Below are 21,699 nucleotides of genomic sequence, written 5' to 3'. Positions count from 1 at the left end.
ATCATGTAAATTTTACCTCCAAGAAAAAACAACAGCAAAGAATGGTCCAGGTACTGTAGCTGAATAAAAGTCTAGAGTTAACAAAAGGATTAAAATACAAAAGTTGCTGGGACTTTCCCAAGACCCACTGACCTTGTTTCTCTGGGTTCCGGACCTGGGATGGCATGTCCTGGATTTCCAGGGTCCATTCCCCCTCGGCCTTCTCTCCCCAGCAATGCACGGTCATGAACTCCCAGTTTGTAAAGCCTTCGTTGGAATGATCCAGCAACCTGCAATCGGAAACGTGGGGTCAGAACACAGGGTCCCCAAAGGGATGGTGGCCGGGGTGACCAGCCCACCGAGGGCTCTCCTGCCTGGGAATTATGCCCAGGTGACTGCACAGCTGGCTGACGTGCCTCCCAGGGCAGAAGGGGCCTGGCCCGTGGCTGGCGTGAAGGTGCAGGAGACGCTGATGCCTTCAGGCCCTGGCTGTGTAGCACAGCCCTGCACGGCACCTTCACCTCCGTGACCTCACTGGGTCTCCAAACACTCTGAAAGGAAGGCAGTCAGGCTGCACAGGTGGTGCCAGCATAAGGCAGGGTCTGGGTCAGCGGTGGGCTCCTCCCCCCACCCTAATTCGCAGACGAGAGGCCCCGGGAGTAGGGATCTACTGCAGGTCCCCCCTCCAGTGACTGGCTGAGATGGAATGCCCTCAAGGGCATTTTGACTCCTGTCCTGGGTTCTCTCCATCACCAACGAATGCCCCCATGTTCCACCCCAGGAGGGATCCCACAGAGCCTGTGACCCCCAGTTCCTGGATGGAGGCTGGGCCACACCATCCTTCCCCCAAAGCCGCAAGGTCATCACAAAGGAGGCCTTTCTAAAATGCTGGTTTATGGAACAAAGGAATCTTTCACATTTGTCTGAGAGCCAGCTCTTGTGGTTCTTCTCCAGAAGATACAAGTAAGAAAAAATGAACAACTACTCAAACTTGTGAGAAAGATGTTGTCCCTTAATCTCCAGGGCTTAGCAGGTTTCCACAGCTGCATTTGAGGGAGAGAACACAACAGGCCTGGTGGTTTTCCACTGTGGGCAGGAGGCACCCCTGGGCGCTCCTCCCATGGCCTGTGTCCCCTGCAGGTGCAAGAGCCCCCTTGGTCCTTCCAGACTGGAAGAAGGTCCTTCCTGTTGGACCTTCGGCCCCGGTCCATTTTCTCACGCTTGGTTCAGGTAGAAACAGGGAGCAACTCATGGACACCCTCCCTCTCCAGCACCCAGGGCCCCTCAGTCTCTGTAGAAGGAACAATTCTGGACTCTTCCTTCACAGCCTAATTTTCTATCTCTATTTTGGAATAACAATTTTTTAATGTAGAGGCTCTTTACTGTTCATCAGAAATTCAGATATATGTTTTGTGTGATGTCAGATTCAATTCCCAATTGGGGGTTCTCCAAACAGCTATTGTACAAAAATGTTCATCAAGGAAATGTGCTTCGCGTGGAGAACAGTGCGGGGAGGGGAAAACCTCTACTTTCTTCTAAGAAACCACAAAGGTCAAGGCTGACCTTCACACACGATGCCAGACTGAATCTAGGGCACTGGGGACAGAACAAAGACAAGCTCTTTCAAGGGCTGAGGTACTTAAGATGTCAGCTTACTCGGAGCAAAAAACACCTGGAAACCCGAAAAAAGCTTCTGAATTAAGCAAGATGTGAAATAAAGTAGAAGGTAATCGATCCTACACTTGATCTTAGCCAAAAGGCCAAGAAGCGACTGGATCCTAAAACACAAATTCTTGGTATAATCACACAAACTGCCTTGGAAAAAACCAAATTCCCAAGACTCAGATGACGGCCCAGTGGCTGCGGACGGGTTGAGCATGCTTGATGGCGCTGGCTCAGCGTGACCCGGGGAGTGGGCAGCTGTGAACCAGGTGAGCTCAGCAGCGCCCACTCTCTCATCCCAGGGGCTCCAACCCTGGGCCTGAGCAGAGGAATGGAAGTTAGGAAGGGATGAACACAGAGCCAGGTGCTGGAAGGTTTCTGCTGACGGGTAGGCAGGTGTAAGCAGGATGGGAGCACAGCCAGCCCCTGAGCCAGGGACCAGGCCAGCATTTCCACCTGTATTATCACATCCATTTCTTGTAATACTCTTAACTGTGAGGGAGGGGTCATAGGACGTTTCCAGAGTTGAGGAGTGGTGGCCAGCTCCCAGGTGCCCCGCTGGGAGGTGAAGGAGCAGGTTGTGAGCTCAGGCCTCTGGGCTCCAGAGCCCACGCCAGCCCTTCCTGGTCACTGCGGCCCCCACCCCAAGCCTCCCCGTGCTCAAGGTCAATGCAGGCCACCATTTGGAGTCTGCACCCAGCTCCTGCCTCAGACTCAAGGGTTGTTAACTTGGATGCCTCTAGGCATTCTGGCCTGGAGCAAACGGGGGTCCAGCGAGGTGACCTCATGATAGCCTGGGCACGAGTGGCCCATACCTGGCCTCAGTGCTGGTGCAAGGACAGGGCCCTGCGGTGCTCTAGTGAGTATTTGCCCTGGAACGTGAGCCCAGTATTGGACAGCTTCCAATTTTTCAAGAAACACTAGAAACTTGGACTTTTAAAGGCAATCTCTAGAAGTTCTGATTAATAACAACAACTCTGGTTGCAAAATATTACAAAGCTGTAGCTTGCCAGCCGGCACCCTCAAAATACTCATGCCCATGGTGGTATCCCACGTGCAGAGGGTGGCCTGGGCCTACCTTCAGAGGGGAGATGCCACCTGTCACTCTTGTGCTATGAGGGGGGAGCCCAGCAGGGGCCAAGCTTGGTGCCCAAGCCCTGGGAGCTGATGAAGCCAGGGTCTGGTCCCTGGGTGTGTCCAGCGCACTGAGGACAAGCCCACGGCTGGGCCCACAGTCTCCTGCCACAGAGAGACCGGGCTGCTGGGGAGGCAGGGGGCGTGCCCAGGAGGACACAGCATACTCCCCTCTCTCTGATGGAGGCCAACTGCCTCTCTCTGTGTCATGCAGAGCAGCTGGGGACAGAGGGGCATCAAGAAAAAGGGCCCCTCTCCTGCCTGGTCCTGTCTGGAGGCTGTCACTCACCCCTATTTCTGAATCCTACAGCCCCAAGAAAGGGCTGCAGTCCTGGGCAGGGGACCCAAATGAGGCCAGGGGGCCCAGATGCAGCACGCAGGCAGCAGGGGCTGCGGTCCAGCGGGCAGGGCAGTCTCAGGGTGCATCCTGAGGGGTACTGGGCACGACTGCCAGTTCCGTTTTTCAAGAGAAGCGGGAAATGCTGATTTGCCCGTGAAACCTTTTTTCTCCCTCTGCCTCGTAGCTGGAAGGAGCCGGAAAAGGAGGCCCAGGACCCTCTAGCCTCCCCCGAGCTCCCGATACCCCTTCACTCCGATGACCCGCAAGTCACATAAACGCAGCAAAGTGCTTCTTCTTGTCTCAAAGTCTGTCGAAGAAATGACTCCACAGCCTTGCACAAACCGGGCACCACAAACTATGCACCGGGCTCCAAGAGTTCAGAGCCTCCCTCTCAGAGCATCTGCTCCACAGGGACCATCCTAGTGCATGGGCAAGACCTCTGCAGAGAGAAGCCTCCCAACACCTGTGCGTCTGTCTCCCTCAGAGCCTCCTGCCCGTGCAGGCTCTACCCCAGGACACAAAACAGTGCTCCTCTGACACACGTTCTCACTTAAAATGCAGAATGAATACAATAAAAATGATCTCCAATGACCTCAGCAATGAAGCCAGAGCCAGAATTCCACGCATTTCTCCACTAAGCAATGAAACAACCACAAACCTTTGTCACTACTTACTGCCTGAAATGGAGAGTTTCCCAGGGCAGCTTTGAAGGGCAGGTTGCAGAAGGCTATTTTTTCAGGTTTGTTGGGTCTACGTGTGTCTTCAAGAGGCAGAAACAGCTAGACTCCCAATGTGCCAGGTGCCTTACAGGGCCATGTGACCTTGAGGTGAGCCCGGCTCCCGCCCCGGCCCCCCAGGCCAGCCTAGATTTACCTCTTCGCCAAAAGCTGAGACTTGGTCCCTGAGGGAGAAATCAAGTGGATCTGCAGGTCTCCTCGGCGTGGGTGGGAGATGGTGATGCGGGCCACCACGTGCTCCAGGTAGCTCACACGCTGGTCCGAGTGGTCGGCACAGGCGGTGGTCAGGGCGCTGGTCCTCAGCGTCTGCACCACGGGGATGCTCCTGGTGGAGGAGGGAGGAGCTTAGTACTTGGCACCTGAAGCCCGCAGTCGCGCACGAGGGGGACGGATCCAGGCCTCCCAGCCGCAGCCCCTTGGTCTCACACTCAGAAGTGCCTGTCGGGGTGACAGCACCTGCCCAGAAGAGGTTTATCATTCTGGAATTTGCTTAGAGACAGACATTTAAAGAATGTCTTCTTGTGCAGACTCAGCTAACGTACCCATGGATCCGCCCCCTCGGTGCTCTAACCCTTTGGCCAGCTCATCTCCTCAACGCCTGGCGTCTGCAAGGCTTTAAAACCCCAGCACTTCTGTCTCAAAGACTGGCCTTGAAGATAGAAGTCGTGATGCTGAATGATGATAACAGCAAACATTTCTGGAGTTGGCTGCGTGCCAGACACCAGCCCCTGTTGTGAGAATTCACAAGGACCGACCCTTTTGATCCAGAGAGAGATCGAGGACCGAGCCCAAGGTCACAGAGCTACTGAGAGGCAGAGCTGGGGTTGAGGCTCTGAGTCCCCAGAGGTGCCCAGCTTGTGTGGACCCACACTCGTGTTCAAGAAACTAGGAAAGAGGAGACAGACAAGGGACCCAGGGCCAGACCTGGCCTCTTGTGCTGAATGCACTGGTCGAGGCCACAGTGGCTGGACAGGAGATGGTCTGCTCAGGACCGTCTGCTTGAAGGCTGGGGGCCCCTTCCTCCCCCGCCCCGTGAAGGGAGTGGATGACAGTTCTCTGTACAAAGTCAGGGGAGCTTTATCATCTGGGGTGGAATCTGAGGACAGACACCAAGCCCCAGTCATTGAGGACTCAGTTCCACCAGGACTTTCTCACGTGCTCCCCAGATGGAGCAGACAAGCCCGTACATGATGCTGCTGCAGAGCCCCCGCCAGGCCACCCTCGGAGTCCGCACCACCGCGGCTCACCCTAATGGTCTATAAACTGAACAAAGGCCACCCTCCACCCAGCAGCACAGGAATAATTCCCCACCGCTTGGCCAGCGCTCTGTTTATTATGGGGAGCGCTTTTCCCATTATGCCTGACTTCCCTCTGGGGCAGCGTGGGCTCACTATCTCAGGAATTATGTCGCTTGGTTCGACTGGGCCCGAGTCATAAAAAACAATCAAAACACTTATAAACAGTGATGTAATTCCCTCAGAGACTCTCTAAATATTTGAAAACATGATTTGCATACATCCTAAATTGATTTAGAGATGCTGATTTCTTCCATTGCCTTCTCCCAAGTTTCACTGTCTGTGTTTACAGGTCAGTGGGCCCCCCGCTGCGGGAGACTCAGAGCAGAAAAGAAAGCTCTGGAGAGTTCCAGCCCCACCGGGCACTCATGTATCTCCAGGTAAACTATTCCCGGCCCTCTTGCACTAAGAAGGCAGCGTGGGTGCTGGGGGGAGGGGACCCCTCCATGTGAAGACTCACTAAACAACCCCATGCTCTCCTGGGCTGAAGAGCAAGATGGGGGTGAAACAGAAACAAAAGTCATAATGGGGCTTCCCTGGTGGCGCAGTGGTTGAGAGTCCGCCTGCCGATGCAGGGGACACGGGTTCGTGCCCCAGTCCGGGAAGATCCCACATGCCGTGGAGCGGCTGGGCCCGTGAGCCATGGCCGCCAAGCCTGCACGTCCAGAGCCCGTGCTCCGCAGCGGGAGAGGCCACAACAGTGAAAGGCCCGCGTACCGCAAAAAAAAAAAAAAAAAAAAGTCATAATGAAGTTTTAAACTCTGTATCTACCCCCACTCCCAACCATTTGCCAATTAGGATGTGGAGCAATCACCTTGCTCTAGAAACAGACATGGGATCCCAGCCAGGAAACCTTAATCCTAGGGATGAGGTTCAGGCATTCAGAGAACAGGAGCAGGAGAAAAAAAGGGGCAGCCCGACCCCCCTCACAGCCGCCTCCCTGGGCCCAGCCCTGGTGTGGACATCTAGAGGAAAGCACAGTTCAGGGCATGTGACATCTTCAACAAGATTGTCAAAGCCTCTTGCAATCTGCTGTTTTTACTCTGGCTCAGGTACCCCAGCTGCCAGGCCCCTGAGGTCACAAAGGTTGGCCAGTCTGACGCACAGAAGCTGCAGGGTTTAGGTTAAACAATGCACAGAAACACAAACACAGATAAGTTGTACTTTAATCACCAAAACTGATTTAGAGAGATCTTAAAGCTCCCAAGATAACCGAAAATGTTCCTCTGCTACTAAACTCCGAAATTGTTGTCTGTGCACAAAGCCATCTTCCCAGGACCTAGGGGAACCGAGCAGTAAAAAGTCCTGTAAGACCTCCCTCCAGACCCAGTGATATTCAAGCTCTGGGGGCTGCCCTCCTTAGAAGAGGGCTCTGGGGAGAGAGACGTGGCACTTCCTGCTGAGCCACACGTCAGACTTAATTATGGACCTTCCAGATGTTCCTTCATCCTAAGGGCCCTCAGCAGCTCCCTTCTCCTGAGGGGGGAGGGCTACCAGCCCACAGGCTTCATATTAACTTCCCGGTACCTCCCTCCAGTATTCTCTAGTACATAATACCATCTAATTGCTTGAAAATGCATAGAAACAAGTTCGCAGTTTACTAAATTCAAGGCGCTCACAACGCTTAGAATCTTATGGCATCAGTGACATTCAGAGCCAGAGGCAGAAACGTTTTCTAGTAAATCAAGTGGCTGGGAAAAGCAGGAGAAGGTGGGCCATGGGCAGAAGCTCTCTCCCTCCCTGCGTCTTTCTGCTCAAGCTGGGAAGCCACTACAGGTCAGCACAGGCAGACCTCCTTTCACTGCACTTCGCTTAATTGCGTTCTGTACAAATTGAAGGTCTACAGCAACCCTGCGACAAGCAAGTCTGTCGGCGACACTTTTCCAAAAGCATTCGCTCACTTACTGTCACGTTTTGGTAATTCTCACAATACTTCAAACACTTCAGTAGTATTATTAAAAGTTCTGGTGGTCTGTGATGAGTGATCTTTGATGTTACTATTGCAAAAAGATTATGACTCACGGAAGGCTCAGATCATGGTGAGCCTTTTTTGGCGATCAGGTACCTTCTATTAAGGTATGTACATTGTCTTTTTAAACATAATGCTGTTGCACACTTAACAGACTACGGCACATTGGAAACGTAACTTTTATATGCACTGGGAAACCAAAAAATTCATGTGACTTGTTTTATTACAGTGGTCTGGTACTGAACCAACAATATCTCCAAGGTCTGCCTGTATTCCTCACTCCCACCTTGAAGACCTCTCCCAGCTCAGCTGCAAGGCCAGACCTGTGCCTTGGCCCCGAGCATCCCCAGGGTGACGCCACCTTTCCACGCGCAGGGCTGGGGCCAAGCGGGCAGTGCTCAGTTCCGCCCCCGACAGTCCTGAGGTCACGTGGAGCTGGAGACCCAGCAGAACCAGAAAGCAGCAGTGTCCTTCCCCCTGTGGTATTTGGTATCTGTCTGGGGGAGAAGAGGCTGCTGCAGAGCCAAGGACCATGACAATGGAGGGTCATCCATGAAGGTCAACCAGAAAATCCCTGCACCGACCTTCTAAAGGGTCATGATTGGATGGAGAGGGGTTAATTGGCACAGACTTATTAGACTTAGGAAGGCAACATGGCCTGTGGGATGGCCTGGGGCCATCTGTATGGGGACAGCAAGGAGGTTCTGAGTCACTTCCTGGGTCTATGTTCCAGGATGACCGTTTTGGGAAGGAGGGTCATGAGAGTCTGAGGCAGAGATTCTGTGACTTTCTTACTCAGGTTAGTCCACATTTGGGATTTTCCTTAGATGAAATTACTTTTGATTATCAAACCATAGACGATCATTTAGGCTGCAAATAAAATTGAGCTTAAAAAAAAAAGAGGCTGATCCAGTATATTAATTTAGACAGGGCTGCCCGTGATTAATTGGGCTATAAGGTGTTTTAAACACACGATGTTTAAATTTATGGCACATATTTCTTCTATGCGAAATGAAGGGGCTAAATCAGCTGACTTTAAACATTCCTTCCAATTCTAAGGTTCAATCTGATGGGGGTGGGGGGAGACAATGAAATTACACTCAATCCTCATTATCATGAGTCCGTATTTGCAAATTCACCTACTCACTAAAATTTATTTATAACTTCAAATCAATACTTGTGGTGCGTTTGTGGTCATTTGCAGAGAGAGAGGCAGAATATGTGAACTGCCCAGTGTGTGTGTTCCCAGCTGAGGTCAAACAAGCTCATACTATAAATGAATGTCCTTCTTCTGGTTTACCGACTGCCACGTTTTTCACATTTCTGTGCTTTCTGTTGGTGGTTTCCCTGTTTACAATGGCCCCAGCACAGTGCTGCAGTGCTTTAAAGTGTCTCTAGACAGAAACACGTATAAAACAAGTTTCTGTATTGACCGGTTGACAAGAGTGTCGTGACCAGAGGCTCCCAGGAACAACGGTGCTGCATTCATGAAGTCAGCGTTTGTAGTGACGTCATAGAACACAACTACTGTGAACAATGAGAATCATGGTGTCATTCAACTTCAACTGCTTGTCTTAGAAGTAGGGAGCACTCACAATATGGGGGAAACAGGTTTTTTCTTTTTTTTGGTTAATTATTTATTTATTTTTGGCTGCGTTGGGTCTTCGTTGTTGTGCGTGGGCTTTCTCTAGTTGTGGCGAGCAGGGGCTACATTTTGTTGCGGTGCGTGGACTTATCATTGAGGTGGCTAATCTTGTTGCAGGGCGCAGGCTCTAGGCGTGTGGGCTTCAGTAGTTGTGGCATGCAGGCTCAGTAGTTGTGGCGCACGGGCTGAGTTGCTCCGTGGCACATGGGATCATCGTGGACCAGGGCTCGAACCTGTGTCCCCTGCATTGGCAGGTGGATTCTTAAACACTGTGCCACCAGGGAAGCCTGGGGAAACAGGTTTGCATCAAAAAATAAGCTAAGGGGACTTCCCTGGTGGTCCAGTGATTAAGACTTCACCTTCCAACGCAAGGGGTGCAGGTTTCATCCCTGGTCAGGGAGCTAAGCTGCCTTGCGGCCAAAAAACCAAAACATAAGACAGAAGCAATATTGCAACAAACTCAATAAAGATTTTTAAAAAATGGTCCACATCAAAAAGTCTTAAAAAAAAAAAAAAGCTAAGGAGGACAAGGGCTGCAGGAAAACAGTTAACAAAAGGGATATGAGGAGACAGAACAAAGGTCGAGGGCCTCGGTACGGTCACCCCCAGCGCAGGACTGCAGAGTACCCCTTGAGTTTCCTCAAGGCACCCAGGCCCATGTAGGATGCCGTGATGGAGGAAGCCAGGAGCAGCGGCCTCAGACAGTAGCCGGCGGGCACGGATCAGATGCCCTGGAGAGGGGCTGGGAGGGCAGGGAACCTGCACAGTACAGAGCAGGAAAGAGGGGCTTCTAGCTGCCTGAAGAGCCGTGAGCCCCAGTTGTGTGCCACAGCCCCCCTGCAGAGCCCTGGAGTCGGGCCGGCATGGGTCCAGCCACACAGGTTCTCCGGGCCAGCCCAGCTGACCTGCTGCACGACTGACACCACGGCCCGGCCCCTTGGGTGGTGGCAGCTGACTGAGACTGCAGGAGCCTGCAGGTAGCCAAGGCCAAGGTGCCTTCCCGTCTCAGAGCCAGTGTGCCCCGCAGCTGGGATGCAGAGGGATGGAGGGAACGTGTCCTGGGGGACGTGGTTCCATCCTGCCTGAGCTCCTGGGATGCGCTCCTGCCCAGAGGGACTCGTTTCCCTGTCTTCCCTCCTGAGTAGAAGGACCAGGCCACCTTAGTGTGACCTTCAGAGAACGGTGTTCATTGGCATTAAGTGCAGGCGTCCTGGTGAGGACTGTGGCCACACCTGCCAGTTCTGTGTGAGGTCGTGTGGGTTCTGAGCCAGGGGCCTGGGTGTCCGTGGTCACAACGAAGAGTACTGACACCCCTCTACCCTCGCCCGCCCCTCGGCCCTAACGGGGCTGTCCTCCCCTGGGGTACATCCTGTTCAGGGAGACGGTCCCCACGGCCATGACCCGAGGAGTCACAGGGCCAACCTCTCTGCAGATCCTGCCCGGGACCCAGCCTGTGCTCAGACATGAGCATGGCACCCACTGTGCCCTGGGGGGACCACTCAGGTCCTGCTGGTGTCCCTCAGCTGGCCTGCTCTGTCCGGCACCACCCCCCACCCTAGAGTCAGGCTCAGGCCAAGAGGAGCAGAAAGGCCAGCACAGCAGGAGAGAGGCTGTGATGGGCGGGGGCTGGGGGCTGCCATCACAGACCCGTCGGGGGAAGCTGTGCTCATTCCCTTCTGAAGGAAGGCCATGTGGACACCCCTGTGTCCCTGGATGCTGTACATCTAGGGACTGGGGGTGGGGGATTTAGCCCGTCTCTGTCGGGATCCCCCGCCTGAGACACAGTAAGAAGTCCCTGGGGTCGTGGAGAAGATCAGGGAGCCACCAGGAGAGACGGGCCTGCAGGGGTGGGTGTGGCGAGGAACGAGAGGGGCCAGCCCCCCCCACTCCGAGGCGCTGCCAGATCTCCCTGGGCCGTCTCTTTACAGCCTGTCACCCACCCCACCCCGGAACAGCCCCCCGCCCCACGGAACAGGCTGTGGTGTCTGACCCACCTCTCAGGCACCCACGGGGAAAGCACAGCCTATGCAGCTTTCAGTGAGTGCTGAGTGTCGGTGCAGCAGGAGGGGAAATCCCTTTAACTCGCCGGGCACTTCTGCGATCGAGAACGGCTTGTTACGGGCCTTACAGACGACACCCGTGAAAATATGCGCTGAGCCCGAGTCTCTGTTGTGACATTCAAACACACGTGGAAGACATTCTTGCCTGGTCTTGGGCACAGACGGTTTTAAATCTCCTCAGAACTTTTGTCAATTGCAGGAGGGTAAATAGGATCATGACCAGTACCATCTGCCTGTGCAGAATTATTTGAAAGTCTGTGGGTGTCAGATAGAGAAGGATAAAATGAACACTTTTATAGCCTTTCTGAAAAAGTGAAGAAGAAAATCAAGCTTAGTATAATTCCCGTGAATGAAAACGAGGCCCAGCTTTTAAGTATCTTATTTGACTCGCAGGATTTTCTAGCCGGCACTTCCCTTGCATCTTTAAAAACCCAGGCTACAGCGAAACAGTCTATGACATCCATGTCTCCTAACTTCGCGCTGGAAAGACAGCCAGAGTCCTCTAAAGCAAAGAGGACTTACGTACTTGTCTTCAGCTTCAGCAGGTTTGGAAGATCACCATCCTGACAGCCCGTGGTTTAGTGTGGCTTGTCTTTTATTAAAGAACTCACCCACCGCACAAAATATACGTCAAAACTAAAAGCTCTGAATATTTAGGTTTATCTACAGAGCAGACCATCTATTTCTAGATGTTCAAGAATTAACTGTGCACTAACCACATGCTGTTTACTTTTCTGGTATTTCATTAAACCAGACTGCATGTGATGTCATTTTATAACAACGCTGCTTGTAAATACGTAGGTGAATGTGATGGATGGCAATTATCAGGCCCTTACTGTGAGCCGGGCATCGTTCTGAGCACTCCGTGTATATTCGCTCATTCAAAACCCCCAACCAGGGTGTGAGGCTTGGGAGCTGTTTTACATCCCCACGTCATAGACGAAGAAACTGAGGCTCAAAGGAGCTAAGAAGGATGTCAGTGCTCTTCATTCCTGCCCTGCACGTGACCATGGACACCCAGGCCCCCTGGCTCAGACGTCACCACAGAACTGGCAGGTGTGGCCACAGTCCTTGCCAGGACGCCTGCACTTAATAGCAAGGAACACTGTTCTCTGAAGGTCACAGTAGGGTGGCCTGGTCCTTATACTCAGGAGGGAAGACAGGGAAACGTGTCCCATGGGTACATGGGTCCGCACAGGGCGGCCAAAGAGGCCCCCTCCCGCCTTCCTCCCTCCCTCTCTCTGTGCTCTTCTCCACAGGAAGCACTGAAGCCAGGTCTGGGACATTCACGGCATCCTAAGATTCCACAATGAGAAGGAAAAACCAGAAAGAGGCCAAGACAGTGGACAGCCGTCTTCGGGGACCCCCAGATCAAGAAACATCTGCAGAGAGGGAGCAGGGAGAGGCAGAGGGAGAAGCAGGCGTGTGGGACGACTTCCTTTTCATCTTTAAGCTAAATGGTCCCAGCAGGTTAGGCAAAGCTACACAACAACCCTGATGAAAGAAACCAGCCATAGCACTGGGGGTGCTCAGCAGTTCTGGCTCAAGCGACCCTGGCAGCGCCGGGAGATGAGGCTCTCAGGGCTAAACACGTATCTGCCTTCCACGTGGGAGCACTTGGCTGTCTGTCTCTCTCTCGGCCCTTATGTCCTTGGGAACAACTGAATGTGCAGTTGAGGTTTGGGACAGCAGATTGGCTGAATATTCCAGAGAGTCTGAAACTGCTAAACGTAAAGATGATTTTCCCTTAGAAACAGCAGTGCGATTCTTCCCGTCTGCTGGAATTTGCAGGGACCTTTCCTCAAAGGACAGGAACAATGTCACACTGTGTAGTATGGCTGCGCCCCTCAACCCATGCTGTCTAGACTCCGTGTACCAGCACTTAAAAAACAAAATAAAATAAAAATAAAAACAACCCTTCGCCACCTAGGCACCACTCTCCCATCTTAAAACTATTTCTGGCAGTAGAAGAATGCTTCATTCAGGAGCTGCCCCAACGGGGAGGCCAGTGGAAAGGAAGGGCTGCAGCCTGGACGACGCGGCAGGGCAGAGGGCAGCCTCGCGGGTAGGACCCAGCCCCCGAGTCCAGCACCACCTAACCTGGAGCTTGAGTGCCTGTGTGCCAGGGGTCTTCCAAACAACCAAGCAAAAGAATGCAAAAGTCCTCTTAATCTCAGAAAACCTTCCACTTTCTCCTGAGTTTGACAGTCTAAGGCTCCCCAGAGAAAGCGATGCTTTCAAATGTCAAGGCTGAGACTCGCCTGCTGGCCTACCAGCTCCTCAGGCCTTGGAGGGATAACCCGGCAGTCAGTCTTCACAATTAGCAGCAGGAGGGAAATGCAATTTTTCAAAAGATCCTTCTGTGGCTATTCATCCAACAAGTACTTTCTGAATTCCTACTGTATGCAAGGCATCAGCAAGAAACACTTTCCTCAACATTTTATAGCAGAAGGGCATATTATAAGAGGTAGATGCCTTTAAGGAAGGGGCGATCTCAAAGAGAATGATCTATCTTTGTTGATAAAGCAAGAATCCCTTTTAATCACCCCATCATTTCTTTTTTTTCTCAAACACACATTTTCCAAAGGTAATAAACAGTTATAGAGAGAAAGAAATGCATTCCATTCTTCATCAGATTTTAAAGCCTAGAGTAACACCATCCTGAAAAGGATACAATGGACAGCGGCAACAGCAGAATTCAGGAGAGTAATCCGATCTCCTCTCCTAACGGAATAGGATTCTTGCTATTTGATATACTTTACAGTTGATTTTTTTGGCCATGCGACGCAGCATGCGGCATGTTAATTCCCCAACCAGGGATTGAACTTGTGCCCCCTGCAGTGGAAGCGCGGAGTCCTAACCACTGGACTGCCAGGGAATTCCGTACAGATTTTTTTTTTTTTTTTGCCGTACGCGGGCCTCTCACTGATGTGTCCTCTCCCATTGTGGAGCACAGTCTCCGGACACGCAGACTCAGCGGCCATGGCTCACGGGCCCAGCCGCTCCGCGGCATGTGGGATCTTCCCGGACCGGGGCACGAACCCGTGTCCCCTGCATCGGCAGGCGGACTCTCAACCACTGCGCCACCAGGGAAGCCCCAGATTTTCTTTTTAAAACTACCATACGACCCAGCAATCCCACTACTGGGCATATACCCTGAGAAAACCATAATTCAAAAAGACTCATGTACCACAATGCTCACTGTAGCACTATTTACAGTAGCCAGGACATGGAAACAGCCTAAGTGTCCATTGACAGATGAATGGATAAAGAAGACATGGCACATATATACAATGGAATATTACTCAGCCATAAAAAGAAATGAAATCGAATTATCGGTAGTGAGAGGGATGGACCTAAAGTCTGTCATACAGAGTGAAGTAAGTTAGAAAGAGAAAAACAAATACTATATGCTAACACATATATATGGATCCCCCCCAACCCCGCCAAAAAAAAAAGGTTCTGATGAACCTAGGGGCAGGACAGGAATAAAGACACAGACATAGAGAATGGACTTGAGGGCTGCCCTGGTGGCGCAGTGGTTGAGAGTCCGCCTGCCGATGCAGGGGACGTGGGTTCGTGCCCCGGTCCGGGAAGATCCCACATGCTGTGGAGCGGCTGGGCCCGTGAGCCATGGCCGCTGAGTCTGCACGTCCGGAGCCTGTGCCCCGTAACGGGAAAGGCCACAACAGTGAGAGGCAAAGAATGAACTTGAGGACACAGGGAGGGGGAAGGGTAAGCTGGGATGAAGTGAGAGAGTAGCATGGACATATATGCACTACCAAATATAAAACAGATAGCTAGTGGGAAGCAGCCGCATAGCACAGGGAGATCAGCTCGGTGCTTTGTGACCACCTAGAGGGGTGGGATAGGGAAGGTGGGAGGGAGATGCAAGAGGGAGGGTAGGGGGATATATGTATACATATAGCTGATTCACTTTGCTCTACAGCAGAAACTAACACAACATTGTAAAGCAATTATACTCCAATAAAGATGTTAAAAAAAAATCCCAGTGTTTACACCTTAAGCTTATCTGAGTCCAGATAAAAGCGACACCGTGCTGCTGTGCACTCTGGATACTAAACCCTCTCCTGCCACAGAGAAGAAGCCGGGGCTGCCACCCTGGTCCAGGACCAATGGGGTCTCACTGCGGACTCTCGGGGCCGGTGGAGCTGCCAGAGCTACAGCTCCAGCCTCTAGGAGGCCGCTTGGTGCTGCTGCCCATCGCCCCCAGCCAGCAGGGCAGCTCCCAGGTCTGGGTGGCTCTGCTAAACCTTACGGCTAAGAAGTTCCAATCCTAGGCTGGGGTTCAGGCTGAGGGATGGACGCCTCAGAATGGAGCAATTGACAAAAGGGGAAACTACAATGACAGCAAAAGGCCTCAAAACAGTACTGGATTAAGAATCGATTCTTTTCCCTGCTTCACAATCCACAAGAAAAAATGCAGACATGTTTACAGACGCACTGCACGCACCCACACACGCACGTCCTCACCGATGTGCACAGGAATGCGTGTGTGAACACCTATCTCCCCCATCCCCGAAATATCTTCCAGCAGAGTCCAAAGGACACACCGGAAGAACCGAGCTCACCTGGGCCTCTTGTCTGTGACAGCGACACAGCTGTGCTGCAGGGGCACCGCAGTCCACTTCTTGGCCTCCATGACGAGGGCGTCCGCGTCTACCAAGCCAAATCCATAGAGGTGGCTAACTGAAAAGACAGGGCCTTCAGACCCAGCTCCCCACTGCCACCACCGTCCGGGGACAGGCCACCTGTGTCCCTCCAGGGCTGCAGGGCCCCTGCCAGTGCCTGAGAGCCCCGGGCCACAGCACCCGTCCTTCTGAGGACACTCCCAGCTGCTTTACTCTCCCAACTCTTTCAGGTCAGGAGTGAGGGCCAGAAAATACGTCCCATTTTGGTGCAAAATAAAGGAAGTGTAGAGGGGGCTTAGTACTTTCTTTTTGTAAGATGAGGGCAAGTTTCTTTATATTAAAGGGACTTCCTGGGCTTCCCTGGTGGTGCAGTGGTTGGGAGTCCGCCTGCCGATGCAGGGGACATGGGTTCGTGCCCCGGTCCGGGAGGATCCCACATGCCGCGGAGCGGCTGGGCCCGTGAGCCATGGCCGCTGAGCCTGCGCATCCGGAGCCTGTGCTCCGCAGCGGGAGAGGCCACAGCAGGGAGAGGCCCGCCTACCGCAAAAAAAAGAAAAAAAAAAAAAGGGACTTCCTGGCATCTGCGCTCCCCGAATTTTGAACCGGACATGAAAAGCAAAACATGCGACACCTTAGTTCACGCAACCACGACGTGCAGTAAGCACAATGAAACAAGGCTCTGCTCATCTCTTCTGCCATTTGCTCTCCCTGCTGAATTTCTAGGGCATTCAGGGAGAGCAGCATCACCCAGCACACAGGCTGGCCCAAGCTGGTGTTTAATTTGGCCAACGCAGGAGAGTTTCAGAGTTGAATTTAAGAGGCAAGGTCAAGAACTAGATACAATCTCTTTTCCTGTTTAATTAGGCCAAAATTGAAACGTAGGTCAGCTCTTGTTGTAGCACACCACTACCACAAACATTCCTGCAAGACAAGGATGCATCAGGCCTAATCAATGGCCTCCTTATTAAAAGGAAGGTCCCTCGGAACTTAGGGCAACAATGCTTGACCTGCATTTTTCAAAGAGTAGTATCAGGCTTGGTGTCGAAATAGCTGGACCTGAGCTAAAGAAAAGGAAAAAACGTCCTCCCTAACATACCATGGCTGAATGTAAATCTTTTTCAAGTATCTCTGGTAAGAAGCAAGACAAACAAAGCCAGTGGCACAGTCCTATAATAACCTGCTCAAGAGGCTCCAAATATCTGGGTTACAAGCCTGGACTGTGGGTTGATTTCACGGTACCTGGGTCTGTCCCAGGCTATAATGCGGATACAGCCCTTTTAAAACACAAGGGCTTGCTGACAGAAGTTTTGTAGTTGGAAAGTAACTTATATAACTATCTCAATGTCCTCCTTGTACAGGTGAGGAAACTGAGGGATAGTTTCAAAATTGTAGAGCTACCCAGGGCTAAGAATGCAAGTTGTCCTTAGGTGGCACGTAAGCAAACATCATTTATCTTAATAATTATGGATTTGTTTTAATGTGCATTAGAAAAAACATAACTACACATCAAACACATGATTAACTAGATGTAATAGAGTTTCCTTTTAAAATATACTTCGTGTAAAAAAAAAAAAAAATAGGCAAGCCCATTTAAAGAGAACCATGAGCTCAATACTGGTACAGGTGGCCCCTGACGTGGCAGAAGTCGTGAAGCTTAGCAAGCCCAGAACTTGAGTGACCTTATTTAACTACTGGATTTCTACTTTTCATTCTCGTGACACATAATTAATGTTATTTGGGGGTTCTTTTTGAGAAATGCATGTCCCCGCCCATACAGGCTCCAGGAGGTCAGGACCCACCCAGCCCCAGAGTCTTGGCCGCACCTTTATGACCAGCACCGTTCACCTTCCAGTCGTTTGCTTTGAGGTGGGCCGGCCTGGACGTCTTCACCAGCAGGTGCTGGACGTCCCTCCAGGTCAGCTGGCTGCTGCAATGACACAAGGACAGACGGCTCTACTCATGTGGGTCTGTAAGGTGGCCACAAGGCCCATCAGAGGTGGGGCGTTGGGAGCCAGCCTCGAGCCTGGACTTGAGGAAGGCTCCGCAGGGCTCCCCTCCTTGTCAAGGGTCAACGTCACAACCTCCTTGTAAAGAACGGTTTCTAGTCATCAAACCCTGAGATAAGATAGTACAATGGGCGACCAAAAACCCACAGTGTTAAAGCCCAGCCTTGCTACCACGATCCACCCGAGTCTGTACGAGGCTCTATGGCAAACTCCGGCCCCGGGGAGAGGACAGCCTTACGTATCAGCACGTGTTGGGAGAATCTGGACTAGTCTTTACCACGTGAGTGAGCATTCCGTGGGCCGGGGCATGCCCAGCCATCACCTACTCAGACCCCATGTCCAGGACCACTGCCCACACACTAGAATTTGAGATTTTAGTAATTCTACGTTAACAATATATTCATTTTGGTGCAGAGTAGAAACATTTCATTAAAAGAACACTTGCCCACGATTAAAAATGCAGAGATGAGATATCTTGGACACTAAGATACATTTGCTTGCCTTTTCAACACTCCTCAAAACAGGATCCACCTGACAACGATGCTCTCAGAACCCTGCTCTGTCCACGGCGCTAGGACCGCATCACAGACAGGAATGGGAGCTCCCTGGGGACTTCCCTGGCGGTCCAGTGGTTAAGACTCCGTGCTTCCACTGCAGGGGGCATGGGTTCGATCCTTGGCTGGGGAACTAAGATCCTGCAAGCCACACCGCACAGCCAAAAAAAAAAAAGAGTGGGAGCTCCCTGGACGTGGCCTTTGCCACCTCTTCTTAAAGAGCGCCTTTCCTGGCTAGTTCTCACAGGCATCCTTCCAACTGCCCACTCTTTGTGTGTGCGTCTGCAAATACATGTAACATAAAATGTGCCATCTCAACCGTTTTTAAGCGTACAGCTCAGCGCCATTAAACACATTCACCGCGCTATGCAGCCGTCACCACCGTGCGTCTCCAGGACGTGATCATCTTAACCCACTGAACCTCTGCCCCCGTCACTCACTCACTCCCCATCCCTCCCCGAGGCCCCTGGCCAGGCCATCCTACTTTCTGTCTCTATGGATTCGATGACTCCAGGTGCCTCACAGAAGTGGAGTCCCAAGGTATCTGTCCTTCTGTGACTGGCTTAGTTCACTCAGCATAACGTCCTCCAGGTTCGTCCACGTTGCGGCAGGGGTCAGAAGCTCCTTCCTTCTCAAGGCCGGATGACGTCCCATAGACCACATTCATCTATCGATGGACATCTGGGCTGCTTCCACCTTCTGCTATTGTGAGTCATGCTGCTGTGAACGTGGCTGTATAAATATCTCTTCGAGTCTCTGCTCTCAGTCCTTTTGGGTGCACGCTCACAAGTGGAATTGTTCAATTATATGGTAATTCTTTGTTTCATCTTTTGAGGAACCATCACATTGTTTTTCACAGCAGCTGACTATTTTACTTTCCCAACAAATGCTTTGCCTGCTTTAGTACTAGAAGCTCACCTGTGGCTTGAGTCCTGGGGGGCCTGTGTACTCCTCCTCCCTGGGGTCACCGGCTCTCCGGGCTCTAGCCCTGGCTTCCCGTGATTTCTCCACCACGTTTTTGACACTGTGCTGGTCCCCGGCCAGTCAGTGGCCTCCTGGCTGCCTATCCCAACTGTTCCCATCAGTACAGTTTCCAGACCTTTTCTTGGCACAAGCTGACTTGCTATCCTCCCCTTATCCACTGCCCTCCTGAGGACCACAGCCAGCCTCACTGTTAGAGGAGGATCTGAGGCCCCGAGTGGCCCACGGCCTTGCCCTCTGGTGGAGAGGTGCACGCACAGGCTTTGGATTCCAGACGGCAGATGTGCCTGCTGCCCTTTCCCCTGCTTGGCCGGGCTCGTCACCTCTCACATCCGCAGGGTCCACTCAGGATGGAGAAAGCCAGCCCCCCGGGAGCTCAGCACAGATGCCAGGAAGCCTGGGTTTCAGAGCTGACACAGAAAGGGTTTAGAAAGGGAGGATGTGAGAAACCATCTTACTAGGAGAAACTCCATTTCATTTTTGATGATAGTAATGAAATCACATATATAGTTGTATATGGTGTTTAAAATGTTTTTTTAAATGAAGAAGGGATTGCTAGGCCTTGGGGGCGGTTCTCACACATAAGGCTCTTCCTTCATCCTTGTCACATGCTGCCCGCAGGCCTCCTGCACCCCCGAGAGCTTCTCCCCTCAGGTGACCTGGCTTTGCCCGGCCTCCTTCCACAGCAAGATTGCTGCACACGTGAGCAGCTGTCCAGATACTACCCCGGCCTCCAAAGCCCCTCAGCTGAGGCCGGCAGTGCCCCTGGTTACACCAAGTTCCTTCCTGGACCAACCCTATGTGTTTACATGCTCTAAGTGGACGCTGTTTCCAATGACGTGTGTTTGACCTACCACCTGTGAAATTCTGAGGATGAGCTAAAATGATGAGGCAGTGATCGGGGAATTCATGAGTCCACAGGCCAAGTTTAATGGGACAATCCGGCTCAAAGCGGGGTTTGTTTTCTATTTAGTTTCAACTAACAAAACTCCTTCCATGTTTCCAATAAGGAAGGAAAGAAAATATAAAACAACCAATCACCAAGTATGTGAAAGCGACTTCCCACCCAAGCAACTATTTAGCATTTTTTAAATGAGCCTCAGGACACAGAAGCTATCATTTTGGCCTGAAAATCAAAGATATTTAGCTCTTTCTTTGTGAAATGGGTAGCATTTGAGTTTTACGCTCTTTCGCCTGATGCAAATCAACGAGCAAACATACATAATGAGAAGGATTGCAGCAACCCAAATATAACTGCTGAATCATTTAAAATCTCACCTGTGGCAAATGACTCCTTCAAAGGGCTGGGTTGTTCTGAGCCAGTTTTGATATTTAAACTAAAATCTGTTTTTGATCCCATGACTGTATGTGTCGTAGGCTCTCTTTTTCTGAACCATCCACCCATTGACAACTCTAGGGTTTTTATTCAGCTTAAAGCAGATAAATCATCACCACCGTATTGTCAGCTTATGAACTAAAGTTGACAAAGGACAGCTGTATCAGCCTAAAGTGTGGTCTGGGGGTGCGGTGCAGGCTTGGGGCACGCCCCCCCCGCCCCCCCCCCCCCGCCGGCTCCCTGTGCTCCTATGAAGGGCAGGAGACTGTGAGCTTGAAAACGGGAGAGAAGGGAAGAAGCCACTCATGCCCGTTAAGGAGAAATCCTGACGTGAACCTGGAGGACACTATTCTGAGTGAAGTGAGCCAGACACAGAAGGACAGACACTGTGTGATCCCACAGATTTGAAGTCCGAGAGGAGTCAGGTTCATAAAGACAGAAACTAGAACGGTGGTTGGCAGGAGCTGGGTGAGGGGGAAATGGGGAGTGTTATGGGCTGCATTGTGCGTCCCTTCCCCAAAATCACACGTTGAGGCCCTGATCCCCAGGACCTCAGGCGTGACTGCATTTGGAGATGGGCATCTGTAATTAAGGTGAAATGGGGTCATTAGGGTGGGCCCTGATCCAACATGACTGGTGTCCTTATAGAAGGATCTAAACACACACACACAGAGGCCACGTGAGGACACGGGGAGAAGGTGACCACTGACACGTCAAGGAGAGAGGCCTCAGAGGGAAACAGCCTTGCCGACACCGCGATCTTAGACCTCTAGCCTCCAGAACTGTGAGATCGTACGTTTCTGTTGTTTAAGCCCCAGCAGACCACACAGGAAGCTATCTGATGGGTACAGGGCTTCCATCTGGGCAGATGGCTGGCGGCAACGGTCACTAACAGTGAATGTGCTTAACGAGCGTCACCCTTAAAATGGTGTGTAAAACATAAATTTTACGTTATGTGTATTTTACCACAATAAAAACTTTTTTAAAAAAAGGAAAAGGAGGGAAGGTAGGTGGGAACTTACTTTGCTTCCAGCGCCAAGGCGATGATGCCGGCCACCATGGGGGCTGAAACAGAGGTCCCGGTGTGGCCATCGGTGCAGCGCTGGCGCAGATCCGTGGTCACCTGGGCGGGGGCAGCAAGCAGCCGGGTCAGAGGCTGCTCAGGACACTGCCCCTGGGCAGGCGTGACCTTGGCCCCAGGGATGGAAGAGGTGCTATGCAGACACACCTCGGCAACGGAGGTTTCTGCGTGTCTGGCACCCCCTGCAGCAACACGGTGATGGCGGGGTAGGAACAGGGGGTCAAGGCCACAGCCCCCCACCACTGCAGATGCAGCCCGAGACTCAACA

The 21,699-nt window shown here is 52.0% G+C and overlaps 1 protein-coding gene and 1 pseudogene across 3 annotated transcripts in view; both read right to left on the bottom strand.

Moving 5' to 3' along the window:
* The window catches only part of PCSK6 (proprotein convertase subtilisin/kexin type 6), a 188,231-nt gene that overhangs the window by 51,062 nt on the left and 115,470 nt on the right, over window positions 1-21,699 (bottom strand). For 2 of the 3 annotated variants that reach the window (XM_065901446.1, XM_065901447.1), the window contains exons 9-13: window positions 21,373-21,473; window positions 17,297-17,400; window positions 15,414-15,531; window positions 3,989-4,177; window positions 133-269 (exon numbers count right to left, since the gene is read on the bottom strand). In XM_065901446.1, coding sequence (XP_065757518.1) covers window positions 133-269; window positions 3,989-4,177; window positions 15,414-15,531; window positions 17,297-17,400; window positions 21,373-21,473 — 649 coding nt within the window. The remainder of the gene's footprint in view (window positions 1-132; window positions 270-3,988; window positions 4,178-15,413; window positions 15,532-17,296; window positions 17,401-21,372; window positions 21,474-21,699) is intronic. The other variant, XM_065901448.1, reaches the window with a different exon arrangement.
* On the bottom strand, window positions 1,593-1,751 carry LOC136119572 (U2 spliceosomal RNA; annotated as a pseudogene).

This window comes from Phocoena phocoena, chromosome 2 (assembly GCF_963924675.1).
Source record: "Phocoena phocoena chromosome 2, mPhoPho1.1, whole genome shotgun sequence".
In the NCBI taxonomy this organism is placed as follows: Eukaryota; Metazoa; Chordata; class Mammalia; order Artiodactyla; family Phocoenidae; genus Phocoena; species Phocoena phocoena.
This window is presented reverse-complemented; position numbering and strand designations above follow the sequence as displayed.